Source organism: Magnolia sinica, chromosome 11 (assembly GCF_029962835.1).
Source record: "Magnolia sinica isolate HGM2019 chromosome 11, MsV1, whole genome shotgun sequence".
Classification (NCBI taxonomy): domain Eukaryota; kingdom Viridiplantae; phylum Streptophyta; class Magnoliopsida; order Magnoliales; family Magnoliaceae; genus Magnolia; species Magnolia sinica.
Window position 1 is genome coordinate 20,463,853 of NC_080583.1, and position 14,831 is coordinate 20,478,683.

Genomic DNA, 14,831 nt, shown 5'->3' on the forward strand with positions numbered 1-14,831 from the left:
CTCAGAAGCCATTCATCTACATGATTTGAGACATGGTTTTCCTACTAAAGAAATAACATCCATCCACATGATTATCCAATTACATAATCACGGGCTGCCCAAGCAGCTAAAATATCAGGCTACAATGATGAGGAATCATTGCAGGTGGCCCACCACCCCAACAGCTTATTTCAAGTCTAGAATGGCACAAGCCCAGATGAGCAATGACAGCATCTGATTGGCCTTCCATTCTGTTTTACAGTTGAGAATTAACATTCTCTACACTTCCCATCATAGATTTTATCTTAACACCCTTCCAAATCCCGCCACTTAAGGTACACCAGCCCCGCACGGTAGTGCGTGTATGCACCAGCGACAACCAGCACATGGAACAGCTGGTGGCTGTGGCCCGCTATGTCAAACTTCCCCGGCATCCACCGCTCTGGGATCCTCATTGCGTATACCAGCGCCCCCAGCCCATAGAAAGTGCCCATCAGCATCTCATAACCAGTCGTGTGGAGGGCCACCGGCTGGTGCCAGAACATGATCAGCTTGTGGAGTATGGGGGCCACACCAGATACGCCCATGCCAAAGAAGAGGCAGGCCCGCAAGGTCCGGTACTCGGGGTTCTGGAAGGCAGGCATCAGAGAGAAAAGGACAGTGGCGATGCCCAACAGAGTGATGAAGCTCAAGTAGAGGTTGCAAAAGAAAGGGTTGCACATGAAGGAATAGTAGACAGGTGGGTAGAAGGATGTCGAGATGAGGGCGGCAATGCCGGCATAGTCGAGGCGGAGCATGATGTAGGCAAAGCGCTCGGAGTGGCAGGAGAGGAGGTGGCACGTGCTGCTGGAGAGGAGGCAGAACATGGCCCCGCCTAGGAAGGCAAAGAAGGGCCAGCGGGTAATGGGCCGTAACAGTAGTGGGGCTATCATGTTCGCCACATCTTCTTTCACACTCCGCTGTGTTTATTCAAAAAAACAAAAACAAAAAAAGAGGCTGGCCATCAGAATAGCAAAAGCGATGATGATAACAAGAATAATTAGAGAATGATCAAACCTACAACATATTGTGGCATGTGAATTTTGTATGCAACCCAAAGAAACAGAAAAAATAAAACCTCAGAAACAGAAAGGGGGGAAGGTGACCACATGCCCAACATGCCATCAAGTTCGTATCTACTATCTTAGAATTATTGAAAACATCAGCCTAAAATAGAGACGAGGCAGATTTTCATCAAAAACAGGCTCCTTTCTTCGCGCCCCCCCAGCCAAAAAAAAAAAAAATCGACTTGATGTATTCCAAAGGTTCTTCTCCCTAAAGAGAGAGGCTGTAATGATCAAGATGCAGCTCAAAACCAATACCAGGCAATGAAAACTTAGTCCATTCAGTTGAAAATTGCTAACTAGGAGAATTGGGTTTCTATAACATAGTTCCAAAACTTGGTGACTCAACTCAAAATTCAGCCGAGTCAAACTTGAATCAACGATATTTCGACATGTTTTTGAAACACGAACCTGCTAATTGCTTCAGTTATAGCAACACTTTTTGAGTTTGTTATTACGAGTATATTATTAACTGACAGACAAAATATTTTATATTTACTTATCAATATATCAATTTGAGTCGAGCAAAGACTCGCTCAAGTCTTTGAGTTGACCTGACATGATTGGACATCTAGTCTAGTTGAGTTATTTGGGTTTTCGAACTAGGTTCTACAGTCAAAAGCTTTTGAGCCCTTTGAATGGATTTTAGAGGGAATAGACACTACCATTGCTATCTCTAGAAGCTTACACAAAACAGAGCTGAATTAATTGAAAAGATCAGACTAACCAACTCAAGAAAATTCAAGGAAAAATGAAAGATATTCATTCAATCAGTCATGCAGAGATAATGAAAAAGATTTCAAGAGTTCAAAAGTTCCTGATATGTCCCTAATGAACTGACATACAGGATCCCCATTAAAGAATGACCAATTTTTTTAATCGTGGTGCATGCACTCATCCTTGAGCAGCCCACCTCTGGTGATCCCATCTGTTCATATAGTGGGCCAGATAGTGGATGGAAGATGTCCCGTTGGATGATTACAATTGTCCCATTGGCATCCCACTAAACGGGGACCATTGGTTTTATTTGCTCACCCTAATTAGATGGTAAGAAATGGACCATCAAATGGGCCCACTAGATCAAGGGCTGAGATTAAAAGAAGATGGGATCCACTAGTAACATTGCTGGGTTGAACAAAAACAAAGAAAAAAGTCTCTTGATTGAGACTCATATGATACTCCTAAAATAAATATGATTCATTCATGAATTTTAAATTAATAACGTAAAACAGACCCACCAAGTTTTTTCATAGAATTAGCACCTACAACCAAAGGTTAGTGATGAACACACAGCGTACCAGAACGCATACGTCAGTGTGGTTGGCATGGGAAAATCTCCCGGGTAAACAGTTTGTGAGAAGTTCAAGAACATGCCAACTAGGCAACGACATCTTCAACTCGTCTCGAAGCCTTTGCAGATCAGACATGCTTGGCATGGAAGGTAAGCACGTCATGAGTTCCTGCATCTTGTGCAGATCGGCCCTTTTCAGCACATCCGGCAAATGCTGCAGAGAATGGAGATCCACAACCTTTGGGACTTTCATTGCAGTGTATATTGTCAGTGCAAGAAAAATGAAGAATCCGATCAAATGCCTGCGACAGAAATGGGGATACATCAGGGAACGGAGTATGCGGTCACAAAAAGGGCAATGAGAAATCTAATGAGAAGTGTATCAAGCAGCATCAGGGGATGGAGTTCTGCATTTTCCTAAGCACACATGTGTGTGCGATAAAGCTCATGTACATGCCACACATGTGCCAGCACGGCATATACGTGCAAGATCTAATCCATCCATCAGGTTGGTCTGACCTCGTGCATGTTTTCCCAAAAAATAAAACCTGATCCAATCAGCATGTGGAATCGCAATATTGGAAGCAGGTGGATGGATTAGAAAACTTCGGCCAAGTTTTTCAAAGCCATAAATTTGTTTTGCAAACTGTTGGCTACTTGACCAGCAGATCAAGCTTATTCTTGGGCTAGGGCATCAATATAATGGAGCTGTTCTGACCGATGGATAGTATCTCGATCCTATTGTGCCATGCTAGCACTTGTAAGGCGTGTACATGAGCTTTTTTGCACATGGGTGTGGGCTTAGCAAACTTCTATAGATATCAAAGAGGGTAAGTCAAACAGGATTTCAACCAAATTATCTTGAATGATATCATAGTTACAAAAGGCATGATTCCAAAAGAATAAACAGTCATGGAACCAGGCGTCTGCACCATGCATATGGCACAACATGATCGAAGGCCCAGACTTAAATGTACATAAGATATCAAGTGGGGCCAATGATTCAACAATCCAAACCTTTGATGTGGCCTGCCCCACAATGGATCAACTATGCCCCTAAAATACCCCTGATGAAAGTCAATAACCCTTGATTTGGTAGCCTCCAAATGGGAAAAGAAATATGGCAATGGTCCACATTTAACTGGAGAAAACCAAAGATATCCGGAAGGTAGGAACTCCCAATTAACAATATTAGGGGCATGGTCCATCCACTATTGGACCCATCAAATCAACAGTTTCAACCATTAACCATGAGCCCCCCAAATCCTACAAATTTACAAACTGACAACCTAAGAACACAATCCTTGGGTTGAGGACAATGTTGTCAAAAGCAATAGCATAATCGATTATGCGATCGCATAATCGCATAATGCCGTCCATATGGCATATGCGATGGTCACATGTGCCATATGGATGGTATGCAATCACATATCACATAAAGCAATCACATATACAATTATGTGATCGCATAATGGCATATGCAATCGCATACTTTTCATTTTTTCGATTTTTTTTTCAGGAAAAAAAAAAAAAACTGTGCGATCGCTTATGTGATTGTGCTATTGCACAAGCGATCAAGCATAAGCGATCACACAGGATCGCTTATGCCATTTGACAACATTGGTTGAGGATCATATGATTGCTCCATTGTTGAAATCTGTACTAGAGCTGCAATTGGGTTCAGATAAACCCAACTAACCCAACCAGTGTTAGGATTGGGTTGGGTTGGGTTGTCAGGGTCCTCAGATCTAGTTAGGGTTTGGGAGCAAATTTAGGTCAGGTTGGGTTGGGTTAGGAATAATCACATATATTTGGGTCGGGTTCGGTTCAATTTGGGTCAGGTTGGGTTGGGTTGGGTTAGGGTTGAGTATAGAGCAATTCGGTTGGGTTCGGATTTGGCATCTCAGGTTGGAATTCAGGCCAGATCAGGTTGCGGGTTGGGTCCTCTTGAGGTTGGGTCGGGATCAGGTTGGCCCTCAACTCGACCCAACCCACCCAAGTGGCAGCCCCATCCTGCACTGCTTCACAGTGGTGGATACCAATAAAACTACATGTCCTTTAAGAAACATAAATAGTTCCTCGAAATACCCCCACAAATAATTTCACATATCAATTAGGTTTGTAGTTGTAGTAAGTTGTTCGGGTTTTTTTAAGAAAGCAGCTGTAGCATAAGGTAACGTCCATCGTCACTGTCCTCGTAATAGCCTTCTCCCAGCTATTTGGGAACGGCTTATAGAAGGCATGTCACTTTCTTATAAACTGAAAGGTCTAACGTGGTTCAGCAAGTCAGAATCATCTTGACCAACCTCATTCTCAGCAATTTCTCAGCATGGGAACCTCTTGGGAAATTTTTCAGATCTTGACTTTTTTCTTGCAATATTACAGGGATAATCTCGCTGAAAATAAATCATCATAATCATCATCTAAGCCATATCCCAACAAATTGGGGTCGGCTACATGAATTCATTTCTGCCATTCCACTCTACCAAGGGCCATAACTTAATCACTGAAAATAAAGTCTAAAAAATATTTAATATAAATTAATAATAATTTTAAATTTCTATAGTATGGGTAAAAATGAATTAATTTAACCTTTTAATAATTCTTTTGTAAAATCAAGATAATTTCACAACAATATTGCAAAACATTTAAAACTGCTGAGATCTTGAAAATCTCGCTATGTTCTCACGGTAAACATCATTTGATGAATTTTCATGAGCATGTCACGAGATTCTTTAAATCTCAATGATATTTGTCACAATGGTCAGAATCTGAGTTTATGCATGTTATGACAAGATCAGAGAACCATAAAGAAGAGCAGAATACCTCTGCCAGTTGCATACGAAATTCAAATACAACGGGAGAGAGTAGGGGAAGAACGGAGATGTTAATGCCTTCCATAAGCTTGGTCCTAAATTCTCCAGGTTTTTGCATAACATCACATTGTAATTTCACTGCCTAATTTAATAGTTGAAGGATGCACTTGACCAAGTTCTAATAATAAAGGGAATCCTTAGTTGATTCACTGTTAAGGTGTATCCATCTGTTTGCCAACTTTGTTGTTCATAGAAAATCAACATGGTAACAGAGACTCCTTGATCCAAGGAAGAAATGAGTTGTGATTAGTAAAATACCATTTTTTTTTATAGTTTCTGTTAGAGAAGATAACATGTTCCAATCTGAACAATACAAGATCGCAAGATCACACAAGGATTTGACTAAAGTCCTTTGCTATTTGAGGGATCAGTCTAGATATTGGGTAGAATAAGGTTTTACTAACAGTGAAGGCTTAATGAAAGTTGTTTAGGAAGGCGTGATGGAAGTTTAGGGACTGTTTGTGTAGGGAGAATCCATAACATGGACACTTAAATCTAAATGGAAGAAAATGGAAAATTGTGAAATCCAACAGTTATTCCGATGTTTTGTTAAAGTGTTGTTTTCCATAGAAATGTCAAAAAGACAATGGTAAAACAGCTAAATTGTTTGTAGTAGTGGAAATCCAGATTTAATAAGTTTTTTTGGGAAATGGTTTTACTCGTATTTCAAGGAAGACCTAGGAAATGGAAATCGATTTCTACCCCCACAGTTTTGGTTTCTCAAACAGAGGAAACTGTCATCAAGGAAATTCGATTTCTTTTCCAAGATTTTCCATCACTCCCTAGCCCCTATGAAAATTTCTTTGTAAACCCACGGCCCACATATGGCCCGGCATGTGTTGATTTGGGCTGTTTGTTGCAAATTTTGGGACCTAAATGTCAAATATCACATTTGCCATTTTTTTATGATGACAGGTGTCCCCGCCCCCTTTAAGGCAAGCGAGACTATTCCCTACGGATGCACACAATCACCAGCCAACCACATGCATCTGGTAATCCACGAGGAGGGGACTCGAACTCGTGTCAATGGGGAGCAAACCCACGACCGAAGCCGTTTGCCCAAACCGTGACGGGTACGTTTGCCATTTGTGGAAGATATGATTGAAGATTGTGGGGGTATTTAGCAAATTTGCTTTTCCGTTTTTGTACCAAATATTTAGCAATAGGATTTTTATTATTATAAATAAATTATACATTGATTGTAATCAATCTAATAGTTGGAGGATTTTCATTAAAGATTCATAGGTTTGTCTTTAGGTTCTACAAAAAGGGGCCCATGATTCAACAATCCAAACCTTTGATATGGCCTGCCCCACAATAGATCAACTATGCCCCTAAAATACCCTTGATAAAAGTCAATAACCCTTATAACCGTATTCGATGGATGGTGGCAGTCTTTTGTCCTTCATGTGGTCCTTGGGACTTCCACACAAAGTGGTGGCGTTTATTTAGCTGGCAGGAAGGAACAAGATTCTCCCATTGATAACCTTCAAGAGATCATTACTAATTCCTAATTATTGTTTGATCTATATGAAACTGGTGGAAACGATGGATCATCTATTCCTCCATTGACCATTTGCATGGAAAGTGTGGGAGAAATTCATTCAATTTTCGGCATATCATGGGTGATGAAGGGTTCCTTTACGGGAATCATACTAGCGTGATCGAGTGGTAGTACAAGGAAAAAGGAGATCTTCATGCACGAATTAATCATGATGGCTATATTTTGGGTTATTTGGGGGGAGAAACAATTATTGTTTCCAAAACAAAAGGGGGATTGGAAGTGGATGTATATAAGAAAGTTAAAATGAATGTAATAGGATGGGCCTCTTTTATCTGAAATTTCGGCCAAAATGACTATTCATTCATAGCCAGGTTTGTAATTGTTCTTGTGTTATTGAGTTTTATGCTCCTACTAATAAAATTTGTCATCTTGAGAGAGGGAGAGAGAGAAACCAATCCCTTCTTTAAACTTGGACTTCAAAGTTGAGACTCCCTTCCATGTTCCCTGACACCATGTATATTGAAGAATCCTGACGTAGGACAATTAACCACTTGCTCTAAAAGCTCGAACTAATAAAGCATGGCAAATCAATCTCTTTATCTCATAGCCTAGGCCCCACACCTCATGAGTTAGGACCTCGGCCGAACCCCCCTCGTGGGCCCCACATCACATGGATTCCGCCTCACACAAGTGGGGCCTGCCTCACACGAGCCACCTACCTCACACGGGCCGCCCACCCCGAGTGTGCCCCTGCATCCCACAAGCAACCCCACTCGAGCTCGGTGTAAAAATGCCCCTGCATTAATCACCCCTGGTGAGGAGTCTCGAACACAACACCTCCTGCTCTGATTTCAATTTGATGCAGGACAATTAACCACTTGCTCTAAAAGCTCGAACTGATAGAGCATGGCGAATCAATCCCTTGATCTCATAGCCCAAGCTCGACATCTCATAGGTTAGAACCTCAATCAAACCGCCTCGTGGGCCCCAGATCACACGAGCCACCCGCCTCATACAAGCCGCCCACCCCAAGTGTACCCTTGCATCCCACAGGCAACCCCACTCGAGCTCAATGTGAAAATGCCCCTGTATTAAATCCCTTACCCACCAACCTCCTTCTTAACACCCGTACTTGTTTGCAATGGTCTCTCTTCACAAAGAATCTTCTTCCAACCCAAATCTCCACAACCATTTACCAAATAAATCCCGTTTTAAAATTAAAAATGGGTGGATATGTGAAAGAAAGCAAAGGAAGAAGAGAAACGATGGGTAGATTAGAATAAGGGCTGCCAAATAAGAAACAAGTGACCAGAAAATTATGTTGGAAATCACTTACAAGTTTATTATTGAATATATTAGATTATTTAAAATGAAATTTGAAGGCTAGCCTTGTAATTGCTAGATATCTTAAATTTCAAGATAAGATTTTTATTCATTTTTATGGGTGGCCCATTTAATAAAAATACCTTATCATTTCAACTATGATTGCTAGAAAATTGACCACTTCTAGGTACATGTAAAGAACGTCAGATTTCTTTCATTTGAATGAAATTTAACTTTATTGCTATGATAATTGATAATTTTTAAGTTCATTATTAAATTTAAGAGTAATAACCTTTTTTTAGGTATTTGATATATCATACTGATATATATTTATAGGGTTTTGCTAACATCCCCACCTTTATAGGGACGTTAGCAACATCCCTGAACTATTCAAATGGCACATTTGGCGACTTATCTTCGATCTGAACAGTTCATTCATTCATACATCTAGGAGCAACCCATGGTGCACAACAATCATGCCAATTGGATGATCCTAAGCATCCAATCAATAGCATGGAAAATGAACAGACAAGATTGAGCAAAGAAACAAAATAGGCCCGGTCATCATCTTGAAACATCTACTATATAGATCCCATTTTATATGATTCTGACCGTGTGATCTATGGCTCAAAAACAATGATAGTTTTAACAAACTGACATCGTCCAAAGGGCTAGGATCATCCAATCCGCATGATGTTATTTGAAACAGGATCATTAGAGCTAACCCCAATTAGTTGGGATAAGGCGTAGATGATAATGATGATGATGATGACAGCGACGGCGACGGATGATGATATATTATCGATGCTATTTGATTTTAAGAGGTGTAAATATTACTGATGGTATTTTATTTTAAGAGGTGGTGTAAATATTGGGTTGAAGCTGAAGGATACACATTAATTTGTGTATATTATATGTTTCTTATTAAACGGCTTTTCTAATTGCACACACGTGCAACAAAACTCATGTACAAACCACACATGTGCCCGCATTACACATAGGTGCAAGAGCCAATCCATACATCAGGTTGATCCGACCTTCTACACATTTTCCCAAGAATAAATCTGGTCAACTCAGCATTTGGGCCTCAATATTGGAAACAGGTGAATGGATTAGAAAACTTCAGCCAAGTTTTTCACAGCCATGCATTTATTTTAAAAACTGTGGGACACTTGACCAGTGGATAAATTTGATTCTTGGATTAGGGCATCAATTTAGTGGTGCCTTTCTAATGGATGGATTGGATCTCGGACCTATTAAGCAATGTTTGCACATGTGTGGCATGTACATGAGCTATATTGCACACAGCGTTCGAAATATCGGTATCGCGTTACGTATCTCATTCTTGGGATACGGATACATATCGGTTATCGCACGGGATATATCGGTTGTATCATGTAATGTATTACTATTGTTGGAAACATGGGGAAACATTGGGAAATTGGTTGAATTTTTAAATGAAACTGTGATTGTTAAAAAAGACATCAATACACACTTATAAATCAAAACATTACAAAAAACAAGTACAAATAATAGATTTTCTTTGTATGGGGTCCTAATCCATGTGTTGTCTAACTGAATTGATGCAAGTATATTCAATGTCTATTCATATAATTTATGAATGTAAGAAGACGTGTGGAAACACAAGCAATGCATTCGAAAGCAAAAGAAGAATCACTAGATTAGGTTACATACATGTTTGATTTGAAGTTTGGATTCAGATTACAAACAATTTGCGAGAAATTGGGAAATTTTGATTTTTTTTCAATTTTCCACAACTTGGCTCATCTCCTCCAAATATTGAAATCGAAGCTCCTAATCCATGATTGTTCATGCTTTTGCATGAAAAATCATGGATTTGTAACAATTTGACACTAATTTTAACATGATTTAAAGAAAATAAAAGGATCGAAATTCAAAAATGCTCACCAAATCGAACATGTGAGATATATCGCACTACTTGTGCGTTTCGTATCGCACTGGAGGGATACAAGATATATCGTGAGATATATCGGCCGATACCATCGATATTTAAAACATTGATTACACATACATGTAAATATAGCAAAGCTCCATATTAAAAATGCATATGGTTGCATAAATGGAGAAGGAAAATCAACAAAAATTAGAGATTTCACCTCTATAATTGAAGCTTAGGGTTTCAATATGCAATAAAACAACTCCAACAGAAAATTCCAAACAAAAAAAAGGGAGAGAGAGAGAGAGAGAGAGAGAGAGAGAGAGAGAATAATTCAATCACATAAAAATCATCACAAACGCCTTCAATATGTGTAGACTAATGCTAAACTTCTCTCCTACTATTTAACTTTCCATGGGAAAAAAAATCATACTTACAAGTTACAACTCAAAAACCTGTCATACAAGTTTCCTAAACTTCACAACCTTCTAAAACTGAAACTGGTCGGTCACCATTTCTATGGCCGGTTTGGCAAAGTAAAATTAAAAAGGATGGTGATCCTTTTCTATTGCCGATACCCTTCTGGCAAGGCTCCATTTTAGTGACTTCTTTCTTGTGGTCCTATCAAAAGAAGCCTCATGAACCCCCCCACACACTCCCCCAAAAAAAAAGGGGGGGGTCTCCCTTGGATACCTGGTGGAAAGGAAATGCATCTTTTTCCAGGCTTCTTATTGCAAAATGACACAAAGAAGCCTGGAAATGGGTTTAAGTTCTTGAGTTTTTGCCATGCAAACAATACAAAAGATGATACTAAACTCCTAATCATTTTCTTAACTGAAATTTAGAACTGCAACATAGAATTAAATCAACACCTAATTGCACTCACAAACTTGCTCCCTATTGGTAAATTAAGCCAACTTGCACAAGCATGAACTATCTGGAATACACTCAGATAGTTCATTCAATGGTACAATTTTGTTGCATTTTGGCATTGTTGGTCCCAAGAAGAGGGCCAGAATATCAAGCGGCAAAGATCAAATTACTGCCCTACATAATCTGCACTGGCTAGACAAGAACTTCACCTTGACAAGTTTGGTTTGACCATTTGTCATTGCTAATCCAGATGCTTAAAGTTGCAAACTTTTCCAGGTTTGGAAGACGTTCTGAAGATTGTTCTTGTTTTCTCATGCCAATTGATTAGGTTTAACATGATCATATGGCCCTTTTCTCAACAAGCTTGAGGAGAGGATGGTAGCAAAAGAATTCACTGCTTCCCTTTCTCAACATTCAAATTGTTCAAGCAAGAAACTCGATCTTAAATTCATGAGGCAGCCCAAGAGAAGTCCCACAATTTTTGTTTTCTACTTTGCCAAATTGCTATTCTAAGACCATCTGTTCACTCAGTAATCAAGGAGGCACTTCGATCAATCTTTCATTGAATACAAATTGCTACACTAATATCATCCATTCACTAAGTAACAACAGGAAGCTCTTCAATCAATTCTTATCATGGAAAACAAATGGACCATTGTCTCATAATCATCAAAGCCTTATCCCATGCTTAGTTGCAGGATCCTTCTATCTAGGTGTCATTCCCACTTCGAATCACACTCCGTTCTCTCTCCTACTCCCACTTCCCTAACTATATATGCTTGCTTACATTTTGAAACAGACGCTTCCCTACTCCTGCACATGAACCCTTTGCCACTTCGCTTCATGCTTCATGCATTTATAGTCCCACGTACTTATGGTCATCATTGTCATCATGTAAGCCTTATTCCAATTAATTGGGTTCGGCTACATAAATCCTATTCCACCATCCCACTCTATCAAGGGCCATAATTCAATTAGACCACAGGTCATCAAGTCTTTTCTTACTACCTCCACCCACATCCTTTTGGGCCTTCTCCTTGCCCTTTTAGAGCCTTCAACTTGTATTCACTCTCTCCTAACCAGCGCGGTTCTTGGTCTCCATTGAACATGACCAAACCATCAAAGTCTACTTTCCCTCATCTTGTTACCTATGGATGCCACTCCTACGTCCCCTTGAATGCATTCATTTCTAGTTCTATCCTTCGTCATCTTGCCACCAATCCATCCCAACATCTTCATTTCAGCCACACTCAGCCTATGAACGAGTTGTTCCTTAACTACCCAACATGTTGTCCCATAAAGCATGGCTGGTCTTATCCTGTAGAATTTCCATTTAAATTTGAGCGATACACAACGATCACATAAAACTCCAAAGGCACATCTCCACTTCTACCACCCAGCTTGAATTATATGGCAAACATCCTTCTCAATCTCCCCCACTCATAAATTATCGACCCAATAAATAAAAAATGGTCATTTTGGGAAACTTCTCGGTCAGAATATTAAATAATTCTTCATTTCCACTCCTATTGTTACTAAAATTCCACTCCCATGCAATTATGGTCTGCTTTGCAAATCATGCTTTCCAATCATTCAGAATAGTTCTCATGATTGCTTGGCAAAAGTTTGACAACCTGACATCAACCCTCCTTTATCAGGCTTGGGATTAGAGGATACATAGCTACCATGAGTTCCGGAAAAAAAGAATGCATCCTACAATACGCTTCAAAAAAAAAAAAGCATCCTACAATGTCTAGTTGGTGTGCACTCCGTATCCCATTTCACATGTGCATGATATCCAAGCCAAGCAAAAGGTGGGCCCCACCATCAGTCACCCAGTGAGAAATCAGGCCAGTATCATCAGAGTGGCGACAATGGAGATCAAATACCGACAGTTTAAATTTGACATGCCAACGATCTCATTAGATGATCTGCAGATAATCTCATTACATGTGCATGTGTGATGAGTGGACCCGCCTGATTTTTATTGCCTGGCAAACTTAATGGTGGCAACGACCTTTTGCATGTCTTGGATGTCACACGCACGTGGCATGTGTACCGGGATAATCCTAAAACTTCCACTAGAGTGCATGTGATAATCCCTCTTTCAAAAAAATTTTAAAAAGTAAAAATAAAAAAATAAATTAAAAGCCAAAAAACATTAAACTTCACAAGAAAAATAATCCTTCTAAACCAACAGTCCATTAATATATAATTTCAAAATGCAAACACTCCAGAAGAAAAATCTGACTTACAAGAAGAAAATCCTATTCCATAAGAAACAGAGAGAAGAAAAACAAGAAGTTCTGGGTAAACTCCTTACGTCCAGACGTTGAGAGTCTCATTATGAATGGTGAAGATGCTGAAGAAGATCTGTTTAAGTGGCCACTCTGATCGATAGTGACCGACTATAAACTCATTGTCCCGCAAATAACCAGGCAACGAATGGTATTCAACGAGCTGATATTTCACTTTCTTCCACCATCTCTTCCCCTTGCCTTCCTTTGATGACGCTCGATTCCCATCTTCACCTCCAAAACAGCAATTCTCAGCCGTATCCGAAGAAACTCCCGAATTCTCACATTTCACACAATCATCATCCATCTTTCCTTCAATAGCAACCCAAACAAAAACCAATATCAAACTAAGATAAAAGAATCCAAAAACAACAGAAAAATATCCTAAGGCCTCAAGTATCTGCACAAAAACAAAAACCCAGATGAGAAAATCAAGATCTCTGTATAAAAAGAAGAACCGAGATGGGAAAATCAAATTCTCTGTATGAAAACAAAACCCAGACGGGAAAATCAAAATCTCTGCAGGAAAACGGAAAACCCAGATTAGGAATTCAAGATTCCTGCATGGAAAACGAATATCTAGACGGGAAAGTCAAATCTCTGCAGGAAAACGAAAAAACCCAGATTAGGAATACAAGATTCATGCATGGAAAACGAAAACACAGATGGGGAATTCAAAATCTCTGCCTGAAATCAAAAACCCAGATTCGAAAAGAAGAAAAAAAAAAAAATCAAAAAACATACCTGGGAAACCACAATCCAGGATTGCCAGGAATGCCGGGGAAACCAAAAAGGCAGTGATTCTATATTTTATTTATTAACTTTATAAGCTTTTTAAAATCAGAGATAGTGTTTGATCCAAACGCGTGCGATTTCATAAAGAAAGAGAAAAGATTTTTAATTTCCCTCTTTCAAAAGCGTAAACAAAAGATGGAATCTGTCGTTGGAATATGTTCCTTTGTTTCTTTGATCCGGTAGGGCAAATGATACGATTGATTGAGCTGTCTCAATCATCCTTTCATCGTCGACGTGAAAGGTTAAAACCGGATTACAAAACCGACCTCCGTGTGTGGTGACGTCACCAAGTTTTGTGGGCTCCACCGTAATGTATTTATTATATCCACACCGTACATCTATTAGGCGAGATTTTTGAAGAGCATAGCTCAAAATTGAATAATATCCAAAAGTTTAAGTGGACCACATAATCAGTGGTATCAATGATTTCCATTGTTGAAATATTTTTAGGCCCATCATAATGTTTATTTCGCATTAAGCTATTCATGTGCTAACACAAACCTTGCCGAACATATTAAAAAAAAAAAGGAAATATTAAATAATATTTCAATGGTATACGTCCAATCCTTACTACATTATGCACAGTGGTCCACTTGAGTTTAGGTTTTATTTTATTTTTGGGCTCAAGCTTTAAATAATCTATTCAAATAAATGAATGGTGTAGATATAACACATACATCATAGTCGCCCACAAAACTTTGTGACACAACACACCAGCTAAAGCCTTTCATGCAAGGGGGGATTTTTGTGATAAATTCACCGTCCATCTGTTTTGATAGTTCACTTTAGGACTTACAACAAAAAAATGAGGTGTATCCAATACTCAAGTGGGCCACACGAGAGGAAACACACAGGAAATTAAGGGCCTGTTT

At 39.4% G+C, this 14,831-nt stretch overlaps 1 protein-coding gene across 2 annotated transcripts; it reads right to left on the minus strand.

The window, feature by feature from the left end:
• Nucleotides 1-15: 15 nt before the first annotated feature.
• On the minus strand, nt 16-14,339 carry LOC131218914 (heptahelical transmembrane protein 4-like). 2 transcript variants are annotated; one of them, XM_058213794.1, is made up of 4 exons: nt 14,226-14,339; nt 13,191-13,476; nt 2,381-2,675; nt 16-938 (listed from the first exon to the last, which is right to left on the minus strand). In XM_058213794.1, exons 2-4 carry the CDS (start codon nt 13,469-13,471, stop codon nt 285-287), a joined length of 1,230 nt encoding a protein of 409 aa, XP_058069777.1. In that variant the 5' UTR covers nt 13,472-13,476; nt 14,226-14,339; the 3' UTR covers nt 16-284. The 2 variants fall into 2 exon arrangements, with proteins under 2 accessions (XP_058069777.1, XP_058069776.1); XM_058213793.1 differs by lacking the exon at nt 14,226-14,339 and adding an exon at nt 13,987-14,124.
• Nucleotides 14,340-14,831: the final 492 nt, after the last annotated feature.

Coding starts and splice junctions, on each gene's coding strand:
- LOC131218914 (XM_058213794.1), bottom strand. CDS start 13,471: ATGGATGATGATTGTGTGAAATGTGAGAATTCGGGAGTTTCTTCGGAT. Junction 2,676..13,190: donor GAGACTCTCAACGTCTGGAC/GTAAGGAGTTTA, acceptor TTTCTGTCGCAG/GCATTTGATCGGATTCTTCA. Junction 939..2,380: donor ACACTGACGTATGCGTTCTG/GTACGCTGTGTG, acceptor GAATAAACACAG/CGGAGTGTGAAAGAAGATGT.